General features: G+C 44.6%; 1 protein-coding gene across 2 annotated transcripts in view; it reads right to left on the bottom strand.

Moving 5' to 3' along the window:
• The window catches only part of LOC124116337 (glutamate synthase [NADH]-like), a 129130-nt gene that overhangs the window by 101991 nt on the left and 10616 nt on the right, over positions 1 to 16523 (bottom strand). For both annotated transcript variants that reach the window (XM_046477634.2, XM_046477635.2), the window contains exons 2-3: positions 15641 to 15833; positions 14663 to 14801 (exon numbers count right to left, since the gene is read on the bottom strand). In XM_046477634.2, the coding sequence (XP_046333590.2) occupies positions 14663 to 14788 (126 nt within the window). In that variant the 5' untranslated portion in view covers positions 14789 to 14801; positions 15641 to 15833. The remainder of the gene's footprint in view (positions 1 to 14662; positions 14802 to 15640; positions 15834 to 16523) is intronic.

The raw sequence follows: 16523 nt of genomic DNA, 5'->3' as shown, positions 1-16523 counted from the left end.
ATCTCAAACTTATTGGATGTTGACACTTCATCTTTGATACACTATCTAAGACAGACACTTCATCTTGGATACACTATCTAAGGCTGACACTTCATCTTGGCTACACTATCTTAGACAGACACTTTATCTTGGATACACTATCTAAGGCAGACACTTCAACTTGGATACATTATCTAAGACGGACACTTCATCTTAGGTACACTATCTAAGGCAGACACTTCATCTTGGATACACTATCTAAGACAGACACTTCATCTTGGATACACTATCTAAGGCAGACACTTCATCTTGGATACACTATCTAAGACAGACACTTCATCTTGGATACATTATCTAAGACGGACACTTTATCTTGGATACACTATCTAGGGCAGACACTTTATCTTGGATGTACACTATCTAAGGCAGACACTTTATCTTGGATACATTATCTAAGGCAGACACTTCATCTTGGATACACTATCTAAGACAGACACTTAATCTTTGATACACTATCTAAGACAGACACTTTATCTTCGATACATTATCTAAGGCAGACACTTCATCTTGGATACACTATCTAAGGCTGACACTTCATCTTGGATACACTATCTAAGGCAGACACTTCATCTTGGATACACTATCTAAGACAGACACTTCATCTTGGATACACTATCTAAGACAGACACTTTATCTTGGATACACTCTCTAAGGCAGACACTTCATCTTGGGTACACTATCTAAGGCAGACACTTCATCTTGGGTACACTATCTAAGACAGACACTTAATCTTGGATACACTTTCTAAGACAGACACTTTATCTTGGGTACACTATCTAAGGCTGACACTTCATCTTGGATACACTATCTAAGTCGGACACTTTATCTTGGATGTACACTATCTAAGGCAGACACTTTATCTTGGATGTACACTATCTAAGGCAGACACTTTATCTTGGATACATTATCTAAGGCAGACACTTCATCTTGGATGTACACTATCTAAGGCAGACACTTTATCTTGGATACATTATCTAAGGCAGACACTTCATCTTGGATACACAATATAAGGCTGACACTTCATCTCGGATACATTATCTAAGACAGACACTTCATCTTGGATACATTATCTAAGACAGACACTTCATCTTGGATACCCTATCTAAGACAGACACTTCATCTTGGATACATTATCCAAGACATACACTTCATCTTGGATACATTATCTAAGACAGACACTTCATCTTGGATACACTATCTAAGACAGACACTTCATCTTGGATACCCTATCTAAGACAGACACTTCATCTTGGATACATTATCCAAGACATACACTTCATCTTGGATACATTATCTAAGACAGACACTTCATCTTGGATACACTATCTAAGACAGACACTTCATCTTGGATACACTATCTAAGACAGACACTTCATCTTGGATACATTATCCAAGACAGACACTTCATCTTGGATACATTATCTAAGACAGACATTTCATCTTGGGTACACTATCTAAGGCAGACACTTCATCTTGGGTACACTATCTAAGGCAGACACTTCATCTTGGGTACACTATCTAAGGCAGACACTTCATCTTGGATACATTATCTAAGGCAGTCACTTCATCTTGGATAATTATCTAAGACAGACACTTCATCTTGGATACCCTATCTAAGGCAGACACTTCATCTTGGATACACTATCTAAGGCTGACACTTCATCTTGGAAACACTATCTAAGGCAGACACTTCATCTTGGGTACACTATCTGAGGCTGACACTTCATCTTGGATACACTATCTAAGACGGACACTTTATCTTGGATGTACACTATCTAAGGCAGACACTTTATCTTGGGTACACTATCTGAGGCTGACACTTCATCTTGGATACACTATCTAAGACGGACACTTTATCTTGGATGTACACGTTCTAAGGCAGACACTTCATCTTGGGTACACTATCTAAGGCAGACACTTCATCTTGGGTACACTATCTAAGGCAGACACTTCATCTTGGATACATTATCTAAGGCAGTCACTTCATCTTGGATAATTATCTAAGACAGACACTTCATCTTGGATACCCTATCTAAGGCAGACACTTCATCTTGGATACACTATCTAAGGCTGACACTTCATCTTGGAAACACTATCTAAGGCAGACACTTCATCTTGGATACACTATCTAAGGCAGACACTTCATCTTGGATACACTATCTAAGGCTGACACTTCATCTTGGTACCATATCTAAGACACACACTTCATCTTGGGTACACTATCTAAGACAGACACTTAATCTTGGATACACTTTCTAAGACAGACACTTTATCTTGGGTACACTATCTAAGGCTGACACTTCATCTTGGAAACACTATCTAAGGCAGACACTTCATCTTGGATACACTATCTAAGGCAGACACTTCATCTTGGATACACTATCTAAGGCTGACACTTCATCTTGGTACCATATCTAAGACAGACACTTCATCTTGGATACCCTATCTAAGGCAGACACTTCATCTTGGATACACTATCTAAGGCTGACACTTCATCTTTGATACATTATCTAAGGCAGACACTTCATCTTGGAAACACTATCTAAGGCAGACACTTCATCTTGGATACACTATCTAAGGCAGACACTTCATCTTGGATACACTATCTAAGGCAGACACTTCATCTTGAACACAATGTATTGCATGAAACCTGTTTGCTATATGATCATATGTCCATAACAATTTGTTTCCTTAGACATGAGAGGGCAGGACCCAACAGAAAACAGGCTGTATCTTACTGGGCATGTCAATTATGAACAATAGTTCTCGTTACTTAAGATCATATTTACTCAGTTCCGCAAATGTCTAGTCTTTCTTCAGTTCCCTTACACCTTATCTCACACAAGTGAGCCCCCTTCACATGTAACCATGGTTATAGTTTTTCCCTTCAGATCAGTCCCTATGGTTAAACTCCCCTGTCTGATTACCACAGAATCAGGGCCTTCAAGATGTAGGTGTATCTGCCTCGGTTCTATTGAGCATGCACACACAAACCTATCTGTGGAAAGAGATCGGAAAACGTTCCTGTACATAGATGCATTCAATCGGAAAATGTGCCTGTTGTCCCCTTGAATCATGATAAATATTTTCATGAATGATACAGTAACCACTTAGCTCTACTTCACAGGGTTACAAATTTTCTACATTTAAAAAATGACAAAAAATGTCCTTCACTTATTATCTGGACTGTTCATGTTAGGGTAGGACATCTTGTAACTAGGTGCAGGGTAGTTAAATGACATGTCACAATCATAATGGAAATCCAGGTATTCACCATCAAATGTTTACATAAGCCAAAGCAAACACTAATTGCACCCAGTAGATTCCCATTGTAATCATTTCCCCTTGTAGTCAACATGAAACTGCCTTGGGGAAACCAATGTACATGTAATTGAATTGCTTTCCTCACAGGAATACATCATGAGTATAGATATATACATATATATTAAACAGAACCCCAAGAATACATATCGATCTGGCCCTACAAAAGATTTCATCACAGAATTAAAAATTAAAAATATTTGAAAAGTATTCTACCAAAACATGAAAATAAAAAATAATTGTCAAAAAAGTTTAAAAAGCTGTTGGGGTTTTTTTTCTCAGAAAATTGTGTCTGACCATATTCCAAAGTCAATGAGTTGCAAATGTCTCCACCAGCCTTGACATAAGGATGACCCAGACAATGAATATCCCTCACCTAGCCCTTCCCATTGCAATTGCAAAATACTTCCTATGCTCCAAGGTCTTATTATAAAAGAAAGCTGATTTAATCACGATAATGCACAGCATACACAGCTCTGTTGAAGCTTGAAGAGATACAGCAAGATCGTAGCACGACAGTGAGTACCAGCTGACTCTGTCCTGCTCAACTACCCTCGAGTCTCAGAACCATGATGTGCCTACAGATGAGAAATTATTCCTGTAACTGAAACAGTATGGGTAGGTTTAGGTGCTGTTGACATGGAGATGAGGCAGGTGTTGATGCTTGACATGTACATCTTTGTGAAAAAACAATTCGTAAGAATTCTGTAATACAGTTGCCAATCTTGCCATAAAACAAACTATGCCTATAATTAGGTTTGGCTTCTCAAATATAATCAATAAAATTCTGCTGCTTCCATGGCTTTTTGTGTCTCATGAGTCATTTAAAAATTTTGAAATTCAGATGAAATTGTCAATGGTGATGAAGTAAAATCTAAAGAATTGATGAAGGCTAAGCCATTCTAATGTCACTAATATGCTCCCTTTGTCTTTGTACATGTTTCTGTCACACACACTCTTTCCTACCTACACAACTCCTACCCAAATTTATTACTGTAAAAATATTCCAATCAAGACCCAAAATAGTAATGCCATAATATCCACAAAATATCTCCCCAAAACAGGCCATCATTCAAATTATTTGGGTCACAGTGTATTTTAATGCATTTGATGTGCATGTATTTTAAAAGAAGTTCAGGACAAGCACAAACAGTACTATGTCAGCCTTGTTCAGTATTAGATCCACATCTTGAGAAAACCGTCAAGCATAACATGCTATTCAACAAGACATAGCTTGTGAGTAATCAACATGCTTAGTATATAAATGGTATGTCCACAGCAGATGTCTTTGGTTATATCTATACTGTATATGAACCGCCAAGTTCTCCTGTGTCAGCTAGTTCAATGATGGTAATTTATTCCAGGCCTTCATCTATGAGAAACTGATGAACAGACACACATATACATATAAAAACGTCATAGATATCAAATGTCATACTGATAAACCATTCCTCCTCATTCTATACCATGGAGTGTATCATCACATGTCTGGCATACTAAAGATGTCACTGACACTGACTGGCTTAAAAAATTCCCAGGTCACTCAGCACCAAACATCTTAGGGTTACTTGGTGCAAACTATGTCAGAGTCACTTGGCACCAACTATGTCTGTCTGTATGGGTCTTGGGTCACTCAGCACCAACTATGTCTGTATGGGTCCTGGGTCACTCAGCACCAACTACTGTCTGTATGGGGCCTGGGTCACTCAGCACCAACTATGTCTGTCTGTATGGGTCTTGGGTCACTCAGCACCAACTACTGTCTGTATGGGTCCTGGGTCACTCAGCACCAACTATGTCTGTCTGTATGGATCCTGGGTCACTAAGCACCAACTATGTCTGTATGGGTCCTGGGTCACTCAGCACCAACTACTGTCTGTATGGGTCCTGGGTCACTCAGCACCAACTACTGTCTGTCTGTATGGGTCTTGGGTCACTAATCACCAACTACTGTCTGTATGGGGCCTGGGTCACTCAGCACCAACTACTGTCTGTCTGTATGGGTCTTGGGTCACTAATCACCAACTATGTCTGTCTGTATGGGTCCTGGGTCACTCAGCACCAACTACTGTCTGTATGGGTCTTGGGTCACTCAGCACCAACTACTGTCTGTCTGTATGGGTCTTGGGTCACTCAGCACCAACTACTGTCTGTCTGTATGGGTCTTGGGTCACTAATCACCAACTACTGTCTGTATGGGGCCTGGGTCACTCAGCACCAACTACTGTCTGTATGGGTCCTGGGTCACTCAGCACCAACTACTGTCTGTCTGTATTGGTCCTGGGTCACTCAGCACCAACTATGTCTGTATGGGTCCTGGGTCACTCAGCACCAACTATGTCTGTATTGGTCCTGGGTCACTCAGCACCAACTACTGTCTGTCTGTATTGGTCCTGGGTCACTCAGCACCAACTACTGTCTGTATGATTCCTGTCTGTATGATTCCTGGGTCACCAAGCACCAACTACTGTCTGTCTGTATTGGTCCTGGGTCACTCAGCACCAACTATGTCTGTATGGGTCTTGGGTCACTCAGCACCAACTACTGTCTGTATGGGGCCTGGGTCACTCAGCACCAACTACTGTCTGTATTGGTCCTGGGTCACTAATCACCAACTACTGTCTGTATGGGTCTTGGGTCACTCAGCACCAACTACTGTCTGTCTGTATGGGTCCTGGGTCACTCAGCACCAACTACTGTCTGTATGGGGCCTGGGTCACTCAGCACCAACTATGTCTGTATTGGTCCTGGGTCACTCAGCACCAACTACTGTCTGTATGGGTCCTGGGTCACTCAGCACCAACTACTGTCTGTCTGTATGGGTCTTGGGTCACTCAGCACCAACTATGTCTGTATTGGTCCTGGGTCACTCAGTACCAACTACTGTCTGTCTGTATGGGTCCTGGGTCACTCAGCACCAACGATGTCTGTCTGTATGGGTCCTGGGTCACTCAGCACCAACTATGTCTGTCTGTATGGGTCCTGGGTCACTCAGCACCAACTATGTCTGTATTGGTCCTGGGTCACACAGCACCAACTACTGTCTGTATGGGTCCTGGGTCACTCAGCACCAACTATGTCTGTCTGTATGGGTCCTTGGTCACTCAGCACCAACTACTGTCTGTATGGGTCCTGGGTCACTCAGCACCAACTACTGTCTGTCTGTATGGGTCCTGGGTCACTCAGCACCAACTACTGTCTGTGAGGGTCCTGGGTCACTCAGCACCAACTACTGTCTGTATGGGTCCTGGGTCACTCAGCACCAACTACTGTTTGTATGGGTCCTGGGTCACTCAGCACCAACTATGTCTGTATGGGTCCTGGGTCACTCAGCACCAACTACTGTCTGTATGGGTCCTGGGTCACTCAGCACCAACTATGTCTGTCTGTATGGGTCCTGGGTCACTCAGCACCAACTACTGTCTGTATGGGTCCTGGGTCACTCAGCACCAACTATGTCTGTCTGTATTGGTCCTGGGTCACTCAGCACCAACTACTGTCTGTATGGGTCCTGGGTCACTCAGCACCAACTACTGTCTGTCTGTATGGGTCCTGGGTCACTCAGCACCAACTACTGTCTGTCTGTATGGGTCCTGGGTCCCTCGGCACCAACTACTGTCTGTCTGTATGGGTCCTGGGTCACTCAGCACCAACTACTGTCTGTATGATTCCTGGGTCACTCAGCACCAACTACTGTCTGTCTGTATGGGTCATGGATCACTCAGCACCAACTACTGTCTGTCTGTATGGGTCTTGGGTCACTCAGCACCAACTACTGTCTGTCTGTATTGGTCCTGGGTCACTCAGCACCAACTACTGTCTGTATGGGTCCTGGGTCACTCAGCACCAACTACTGTCTGTATGGGTCCTGGGTCACTCAGCACCAACTACTGTCTGTATGGGTCTTGGGTCACTCAGCACCAACTATGTCAGTATGGGTCCTGGATCACTCAGCACCAACTACTGTCTGTATTGGTCCTCGGTCACTCAGCACCAACTACTGTCTGTCTGTATGGGTCCTGGGTCACTCAGCACCAACTACTGTCTGTCTGTATGGGTCCTGGGTCACTCAGCACCAACTACTGTCTGTCTGTATGGGTCCTGGGTCACTCAGCACCAACTACTGTTTGTATGGGTCCTGGGTCACTCAGCACCAACTATGTCTGTATGGGTCCTGGGTCACTCAGCACCAACTACTGTCTGTATGATTCCTGGGTCACTCAGCACCAACTACTGTCTGTCTGTATGGGTCCTGGGTCACTCAGCACCAACTACTGTCTGTCTGTATGGGTCCTGGGTCACTCAGCAGCAACTATGTCTGTATGGGTCCTGGGTCACTCAGCACCAACTACTGTCTGTATGGGTCCTGGGTCACTCAGCACCAACTACTGTCTGTATGGGTCCTGGGTCACTCAGCACCAACTACTGTCTGTATGGGTCCTGGGTCACTCAGCACCAACTACTGTCTGTCTGTATGGGTCCTGGGTCACTCAGCACCAACTATGTCTGTATGGGTCCTGGGTCACTCAGCACCAACTACTGTCTGTATGGGTCCTGGGTCACTCAGCACCAACTACTGTCTGTATTGGTCCTGGGTCACTCAGCACCAACTACTGTCTGTCTGTATGGGTCCTGGGTCACTCAGCACCTACTACTGTCTGTCTGTATGGGTCCTGGGTCACTCAGCACCAACTACTGTTTGTATGGGTCCTGGGTCACTCAGCACCAACTACTGTCTGTATGATTCCTGGGTCACTCAGCACCAACTACTGTTTGTATGGGTCCTGGGTCACTCAGCACCAACTATGTCTGTATGGGTCCTGGGTCACTCAGCACCAACTACTGTCTGTATGATTCCTGGGTCACTCAGAAACCAACTACTGTCTGTATGGGCCCTGGGTCACTCAGCACCAACTACTGTTTGTATGGGTCCTGGGTCACTCAGCACCAACTATGTCTGTATGGGTCCTGGGTCACTCAGCACCAACTACTGTCTGTATGATTCCTGGGTCACTCAGCACCAACTACTGTCTGTATGGGCCCTGGGTCACTCAGCACCAACTACTGTCTGTCTGTATGGGTCCTGGGTCACTCAGCACCAACTATGTCTGTATGGGTCCTGGGTCACTCTGTCTGTATGGGTCCTGGGTCACTCAGCACCAACTACTGTCTGTATGGGTCCTGGGTCACTCAGCACCAACTATGTCTGTATGGGTCCTGGGTCACTCAGCACCAACTACTGTCTGTCTGTATGGGTCTTGGGTCACTAATCACCAACTACTGTCTGTATGGGGCCTGGGTCACTCAGCACCAACTACTGTCTGTATGGGTCCTGGGTCACTCAGCACCAACTACTGTCTGTCTGTATTGGTCCTGGGTCACTCAGCACCAACTATGTCTGTATGGGTCCTGGGTCACTCAGCACCAACTATGTCTGTATTGGTCCTGGGTCACTCAGCACCAACTACTGTCTGTCTGTATTGGTCCTGGGTCACTCAGCACCAACTACTGTCTGTATGATTCCTGTCTGTATGATTCCTGGGTCACCAAGCACCAACTACTGTCTGTCTGTATTGGTCCTGGGTCACTCAGCACCAACTATGTCTGTATGGGTCTTGGGTCACTCAGCACCAACTACTGTCTGTATGGGGCCTGGGTCACTCAGCACCAACTACTGTCTGTATTGGTCCTGGGTCACTAATCACCAACTACTGTCTGTATGGGTCTTGGGTCACTCAGCACCAACTACTGTCTGTCTGTATGGGTCCTGGGTCACTCAGCACCAACTACTGTCTGTATGGGTCCTGGGTCACTCAGCACCAACTATGTCTGTATGGGTCCTGGGTCACTCAGCACCAACTATGTCTGTATTGGTCCTGGGTCACTCAGCACCAACTACTGTCTGTATGGGTCCTGGGTCACTCAGCACCAACTACTGTCTGTCTGTATGGGTCTTGGGTCACTCAGCACCAACTATGTCTGTATTGGTCCTGGGTCACTCAGTACCAACTACTGTCTGTCTGTATGGGTCCTGGGTCACTCAGCACCAACTATGTCTGTCTGTATGGGTCCTGGGTCACTCAGCACCAACTATGTCTGTCTGTATGGGTCCTGGGTCACTCAGCACCAACTATGTCTGTATTGGTCCTGGGTCACACAGCACCAACTACTGTCTGTATGATTCCTGGGTCACTCAGCACCAACTATGTCTGTCTGTATGGGTCCTTGGTCACTCAGCACCAACTACTGTCTGTATGGGTCCTGGGTCACTCAGCACCAACTACTGTCTGTCTGTATGGGTCCTGGGTCACTCAGCACCAACTACTGTCTGTGAGGGTCCTGGGTCACTCAGCACCAACTACTGTCTGTATGGGTCCTGGGTCACTCAGCACCAACTACTGTTTGTATGGGTCCTGGGTCACTCAGCACCAACTATGTCTGTATGGGTCCTGGGTCACTCAGCACCAACTACTGTCTGTATGGGTCCTGGGTCACTCAGCACCAACTATGTCTGTCTGTATGGGTCCTGGGTCACTCAGCACCAACTACTGTCTGTATGGGTCCTGGGTCACTCAGCACCAACTATGTCTGTCTGTATTGGTCCTGGGTCACTCAGCACCAACTACTGTCTGTATGGGTCCTGGGTCACTCAGCACCAACTACTGTCTGTCTGTATGGGTCCTGGGTCACTCAGCACCAACTACTGTCTGTCTGTATGGGTCCTGGGTCCCTCGGCACCAACTACTGTCTGTCTGTATGGGTCCTGGGTCACTCAGCACCAACTACTGTCTGTATGATTCCTGGGTCACTCAGCACCAACTACTGTCTGTCTGTATGGGTCATGGATCACTCAGCACCAACTACTGTCTGTCTGTATGGGTCTTGGGTCACTCAGCACCAACTACTGTCTGTCTGTATTGGTCCTGGGTCACTCAGCACCAACTACTGTCTGTATGGGTCCTGGGTCACTCAGCACCAACTACTGTCTGTATGGGTCCTGGGTCAGTCAGCACCAACTACTGTCTGTATGGGTCCTGGGTCACTAAGCACCAACTATGTCTGTATGGGTCCTGGGTCACTCAGCACCAACTACTGTCTGTATGATTCCTGGGTCACTCAGCACCAACTATGTCAGTATGGGTCCTGGATCACTCAGCACCAACTACTGTCTGTATTGGTCCTCGGTCACTCAGCACCAACTACTGTCTGTCTGTATGGGTCCTGGGTCACTCAGCACCAACTACTGTCTGTCTGTATGGGTCCTGGGTCACTCAGCACCAACTACTGTCTGTCTGTATGGGTCCTGGGTCACTCAGCACCAACTACTGTTTGTATGGGTCCTGGGTCACTCAGCACCAACTATGTCTGTATGGGTCCTGGGTCACTCAGCACCAACTACTGTCTGTATGATTCCTGGGTCACTCAGCACCAACTACTGTCTGTCTGTATGGGTCCTGGGTCACTCAGCACCAACTACTGTCTGTCTGTATGGGTCCTGGGTCACTCAGCACCAACTACTGTCTGTATGGGTCCTGGGTCACTCAGCACCAACTACTGTCTGTATGGGTCCTGGGTCACTCAGCACCAACTACTGTCTGTCTGTATGGGTCCTGGGTCACTCAGCACCAACTATGTCTGTATGGGTCCTGGGTCACTCAGCACCAACTACTGTCTGTATGGGTCCTGGGTCACTCAGCACCAACTACTGTCTGTATTGGTCCTGGGTCACTCAGCACCAACTACTGTCTGTCTGTATGGGTCCTGGGTCACTCAGCACCTACTACTGTCTGTCTGTATGGGTCCTGGGTCACTCAGCACCAACTACTGTTTGTATGGGTCCTGGGTCACTCAGCACCAACTATGTCTGTATGGGTCCTGGGTCACTCAGCACCAACTACTGTCTGTATGATTCCTGGGTCACTCAGCACCAACTACTGTTTGTATGGGTCCTGGGTCACTCAGCACCAACTATGTCTGTATGGGTCCTGGGTCACTCAGCACCAACTACTGTCTGTATGATTCCTGGGTCACTCAGAAACCAACTACTGTCTGTATGGGCCCTGGGTCACTCAGCACCAACTACTGTTTGTATGGGTCCTGGGTCACTCAGCACCAACTATGTCTGTATGGGTCCTGGGTCACTCAGCACCAACTACTGTCTGTATGATTCCTGGGTCACTCAGCACCAACTACTGTCTGTATGGGCCCTGGGTCACTCAGCACCAACTACTGTCTGTCTGTATGGGTCCTGGGTCACTCAGCACCAACTATGTCTGTATGGGTCCTGGGTCACTCTGTCTGTATGGGTCCTGGGTCACTCAGCACCAACTACTGTCTGTATGGGTCCTGGGTCACTCAGCACCAACTATGTCTGTATGGGTCCTGGGTCACTCAGCACCAACTACTGTCTGTCTGTATTGGTCCTGGGTCACTCAGCACCAACTACTGTCTGTATGGATCCTGGGTCACTCAGCACCAACTACTGTCTGTATGGGTCCTGGGTCACTCAGCACCAACTACTGTCTGTCTGTATGGGTCCTGGGTCACTCAGCACCAACTATGTCTGTCTGTATTGGTCCTGGGTCACTCAGTACCAACTATGTCTGTATGGGTCCTGGGTCACTCAGCACCAACTACTGTCTGTCTGTATGGGTCCTGGGTCACTCAGCACCAACTACTGTCTGTATGGGTCCTGGGTCACTCAGCACCAACTATGTCTGTATGGGTCCTGGGTCACTCAGCACCAACTACTGTCTGTATGGGTCCTGGGTCACTCAGCACCAACTATGTCTGTATGGGTCCTGGGTCACTCAGCACCAACTACTGTCTGTATGGATCCTGGGTCACTCAGCACCAACTACTGTCTGTATGGGTCCTGGGTCACTCAGCACCAACTACTGTCTGTATGGGTCCTGGGTCACACAGCACCAACTACTGTCTGTATGATTCCTGGGTCACTCAGCACCAACTACTGTCTGTATGGGTCCTGGGTCACTCAGCACCAACTAGTGTTTGTATACTGCCATCATTGTCAGATCACGCACACATCATCTGCATCCATGGAGGACACAATATTGGAGGTCACCTCGTTATTATACATATACTCTATTTGAAAACTGCCATTTCAGCATGTTCAATGTGTTCAAAGTCCTTTTATGTGTATGTTTACCAACACAATTTGGTCAAAAGTGTCTGAGATAATATCTGAAGATGTTTATAGTTTGTTGGTTTTTTGCCTAATGCTGCACTCAGCAATATTCCAGCTGCATGACAGCAGTCTGTAAATAATCAAATCTGGACCACACAATCCAGTGACTGACATCATGAGCAACGATCTACTCAGTTGGGAAATCTTTTTCCTTGATGCCAAAACCAGAAATATAATGAAGGTTATTAAATATTCGTTCACGTAGCTCACTTTCTGATGATCTCATGAAATTGTAATAACAATAACTTCGCAGATTCACATATGAATAGCTCTGTAGTAGCCTCATGACACAAAGGCATAAAGAGAATGTACTAGGTTATGTAGCTCACATCATATATAGTATATTCAATTGGTAAATAATACACCTTAGAATTATATGTCAGGAGCTGCAAATTAAAAAGATTAAAATATAACAAACTGCACTACTAGTGAACATGATTGATATGTGCATAAAGTTTGGTGAATCTCTGGTTTAGAAGATATGATCCATCAATTTTCTCTGTAAATTGAAAAAAAAAAAAAAAAGAAAAATCTGTTAATAGCAAAGGCACCACATAACCTGCTTGATAGGTGTAAAGACTTTTGAGAAGCTAAGTTGTATGGTTCAGGAGATATGGTCCGGACAAGAGCACTACCCTCAAATTTCCTAAGTTCATCATATTTGCATGGAAACGACAAAAATTTAAAATTCTAAAAATCTCTAAATAGCAAAAGGCACTTCTACTGAGCCTGACTGTTAAGTGTACCAAGTTTTGGGAAGCTAGGTTGTACGGTTTAGGAAATATGCTCCGGACAAGAGCAGTACCCTCAAATTTCCTAAGTTCATCATATTTGCATGGAAACAACAAAAAATTAAAATTCTAAAAATCTCTAATTAGCAAAAGGCACTACTACTGAGCCTGATTGGTAAGTGTGACAAGTTTTGTGAAGCTAGGTTGTACGGTTTAGGAAATATGCTCCGGACAAACAATGATTACAGACGGACAGACGGACGGTCGGACGGATGGACGGACGTACTGATGGTTATATTCCCCCGTCTTTATATGTCGGGGAGATAATAAAAAGTTAAATTAGAAAACAAATTCCTAAACAAGGGATGTTTTCATTGCACACAATATGTCATGTGTCAATAGGAACTCCCTACACCCTACATTGGTATCAGTGAGTGAGTGAGTTGTGTTTAACGCCGCTTTTAACATTATTCCAGTTATATCGCGGCCTGTCAGCCTAATGTGGGAGCCCGAAGTGATACAGGTCTCAGGCGTTTACCACTTCGGTGAAACCTACGAGCACGGGTTTGGTGCTGACAAACCTAGAAATATAATCGGGGTGAACTGGGATTCGAACCCACAATCATAGGTTTCTGATGTGTCCAGAGGATGCAACTCTGCACAGCGAATCGCGGCGCCTTAGACGACTTGGCCACCCTTGCCCCCTACATTGGTATCAGCTAAGGATAGATTCATCCAACCAGACTGCTAAAGGTAGCTGGGAACTAATCCATATGGCAGAAACCACTGCGGTTTGTGACAATCTTAAGATTTTGATAGTAAGATGTATTGTTGTACAAAGTTTGGGAATATTGTGCACACAAAAATGTGATACCACAATTGTTGTCATGTGGATCATTGCACGAGGATGGGTATGCTTAGCACAAAATAAATATATGTTAGCAGACAAAAGGGAGAGAGATACCACCCACCCACGCTAGCACATGCATGCACATCGCTATTTAAGTGCAATAATCTTGAACGCGACTTTAAACCCCATTTCACCTCACCTCACCTAAACAAAATATATTTTTATCAGAATATGCCCTAACAGTAGAAAAGCATATTTCCCAGACGGCAGACGAACACTGATAACAAGTACCAGTCAGAAGTGTTATGCTTTCTCTTTCCAACCCACTCTACCTTATTGTGATGATACTACACTGAGTCATCACATACTCTGGTTGTAACACACTTTCTCCATCATCATCAAGGCAGAGACAATTCACTGGTAATAGCAAACTATCTCAGCAGGTGCTGAATGAGGCCTGAAGCCTCCCTGCTACCTTATTTTATTATGATAGTAACACCGCATACTACTTACCCTGTGTGAACGCAGACCATCAATATTGACGATAAATCCCACACCACAAGCATCGCTCTCGTACTGGGGGTCGTACAGGCCACATGCCTCCGGGATCCCCGGCACCTTCCCTGCCACACACCTCATGCCTTGCCCCGCCCTGCAACGTACACACAATACACTGTAACAAAGTCATAACATGGCCTATGTCAGCTATGCAAGTATAGTTGTATTATGTCAGTATGATTATATCATTGCCTATGTCAGATATGCCAGTATAGCTATATCATTGCCTATGTCAGATATGCCAGTATAGTTACATCACTGCCTATGTCAGATATGCCAGTATAGTTATATCACTGCCTATGTCAGATATGCCAGTATAGTTATATCACTGCCTATGTCAGATTTTCCAGTATGGTTATATCATTGCCTATGTCAGATTTTCCAGTATGGTTATATCCTTGCCTTTGTCAGACCTGCCAGTATGGTTATATCATTGCCTATGTCAGACCTGCCAGTATGGTTATATCCTTGCCTATGTCAGACCTGCCAGTATAGTTATATCCTTGCCTATGTCAGACCTGCCAGTATGGTTATATCATTGCCTATGTTAGGCCTGCCAGTATGGTTATAACATTGCCCCTGGCAGGCAATTTTGGAGAAAAAAACTGTTATTGTATTCAAAATTGGGATTTGTTTAAAATTCCTATTTTTTCTTAAATTCTAAGGAATTTCAACATTGTATAATGAGATTGCCTTAAATGTTAACAACATAGAACTAAGTAATACATGTTACCCCTGCAAAGCCATAAAATTAGTTAATTGTTATGAAATGAATTTGGGAATGAAATTAGCTGCAGATATATTCCTACATCTGCCAATATTTCCAGAAAATGCTTACTGCAGAACACTATACATTTCATAAAGCTAAGCTGTTAACATGCATCAAGTATTGTATGATGTTCATATGTAACATCCATCAGTTCCCATACCTACCAGTAATGGTACTGCTGGTAATGTGATTGAGTTGGCTGAGGTGGCTTGTGTTCTGTATGCTGTCTGTCCTGCTAAGCTGTCTGTCTAGAGTTCTGTTGCCACACTCCTCAAGGTCACACGACAGATGTGAAGGTTGGCCGGCCAGGAATATCACTGTACGTCCTAGTTCTGAACTAGGTAAACTTTATAGAGTCTGAAACATGAACAGAAGTTGCATCAGCAGGGCATCAGATAGGTTACTGCAACAGACCATGTACATTTCATCTGCTGTCTTTCCCTTGCCTAGTGTGTGGGTGGGGGCAGTGCCTTATCGACAAGTTCGTGTAGGAAGACAAGAGTCATCAGAAAGAAGACATTTCCCCCCCCCCCCCGTCTGTAAAGTAACCACAAGTAAATGTTCAATTCCGTATGTAATGAGTCAAGAGTTGAATGTTCTTTTTAAGACACATACATTGTTTACCAACAAAAGATCCACCATGGTCGTATCCATATGAAATGGAAAGTAAAACGTGTGTTTCTGTGGGTTTTTTTTATGCAAACAAATGACAAATTACAAGAAACAAGCATATAGTCAACGAAGTCGACACATTAACACAGTTTAACACATTATGGTCCCAAACCAGGTAACTGACCCAACATTTCTTTTAGCCCATGTCAAAATAGCTGCAATGGAAATTCTAAAATAAACATTTCTAAAACTCCTTAATTTCAAATGGCACCTGTTCAGTATGTACTTTATATATGGACATGCAATGTTTGGCAAGGAAATATTTAACAGTTTATTTGTTATATACTCCATAAGTGAACCCACCCTATATGAAAACTTAAATCCAACTTGTTGCCATGGAAACGTAAAAAATAAAAAAATAAAAATTCCTAAATA

The sequence above is a fragment of the Haliotis rufescens genome, unplaced genomic scaffold (genome assembly GCF_023055435.1).
Source record: "Haliotis rufescens isolate VD_foot unplaced genomic scaffold, xgHalRufe1.0.p SCAF_5, whole genome shotgun sequence".
Taxonomy (NCBI): Eukaryota; Metazoa; Mollusca; class Gastropoda; order Lepetellida; family Haliotidae; genus Haliotis; species Haliotis rufescens.
Note: the sequence above shows the minus strand (reverse complement) of the source record. Positions and strands in the feature narration are given on the sequence as shown.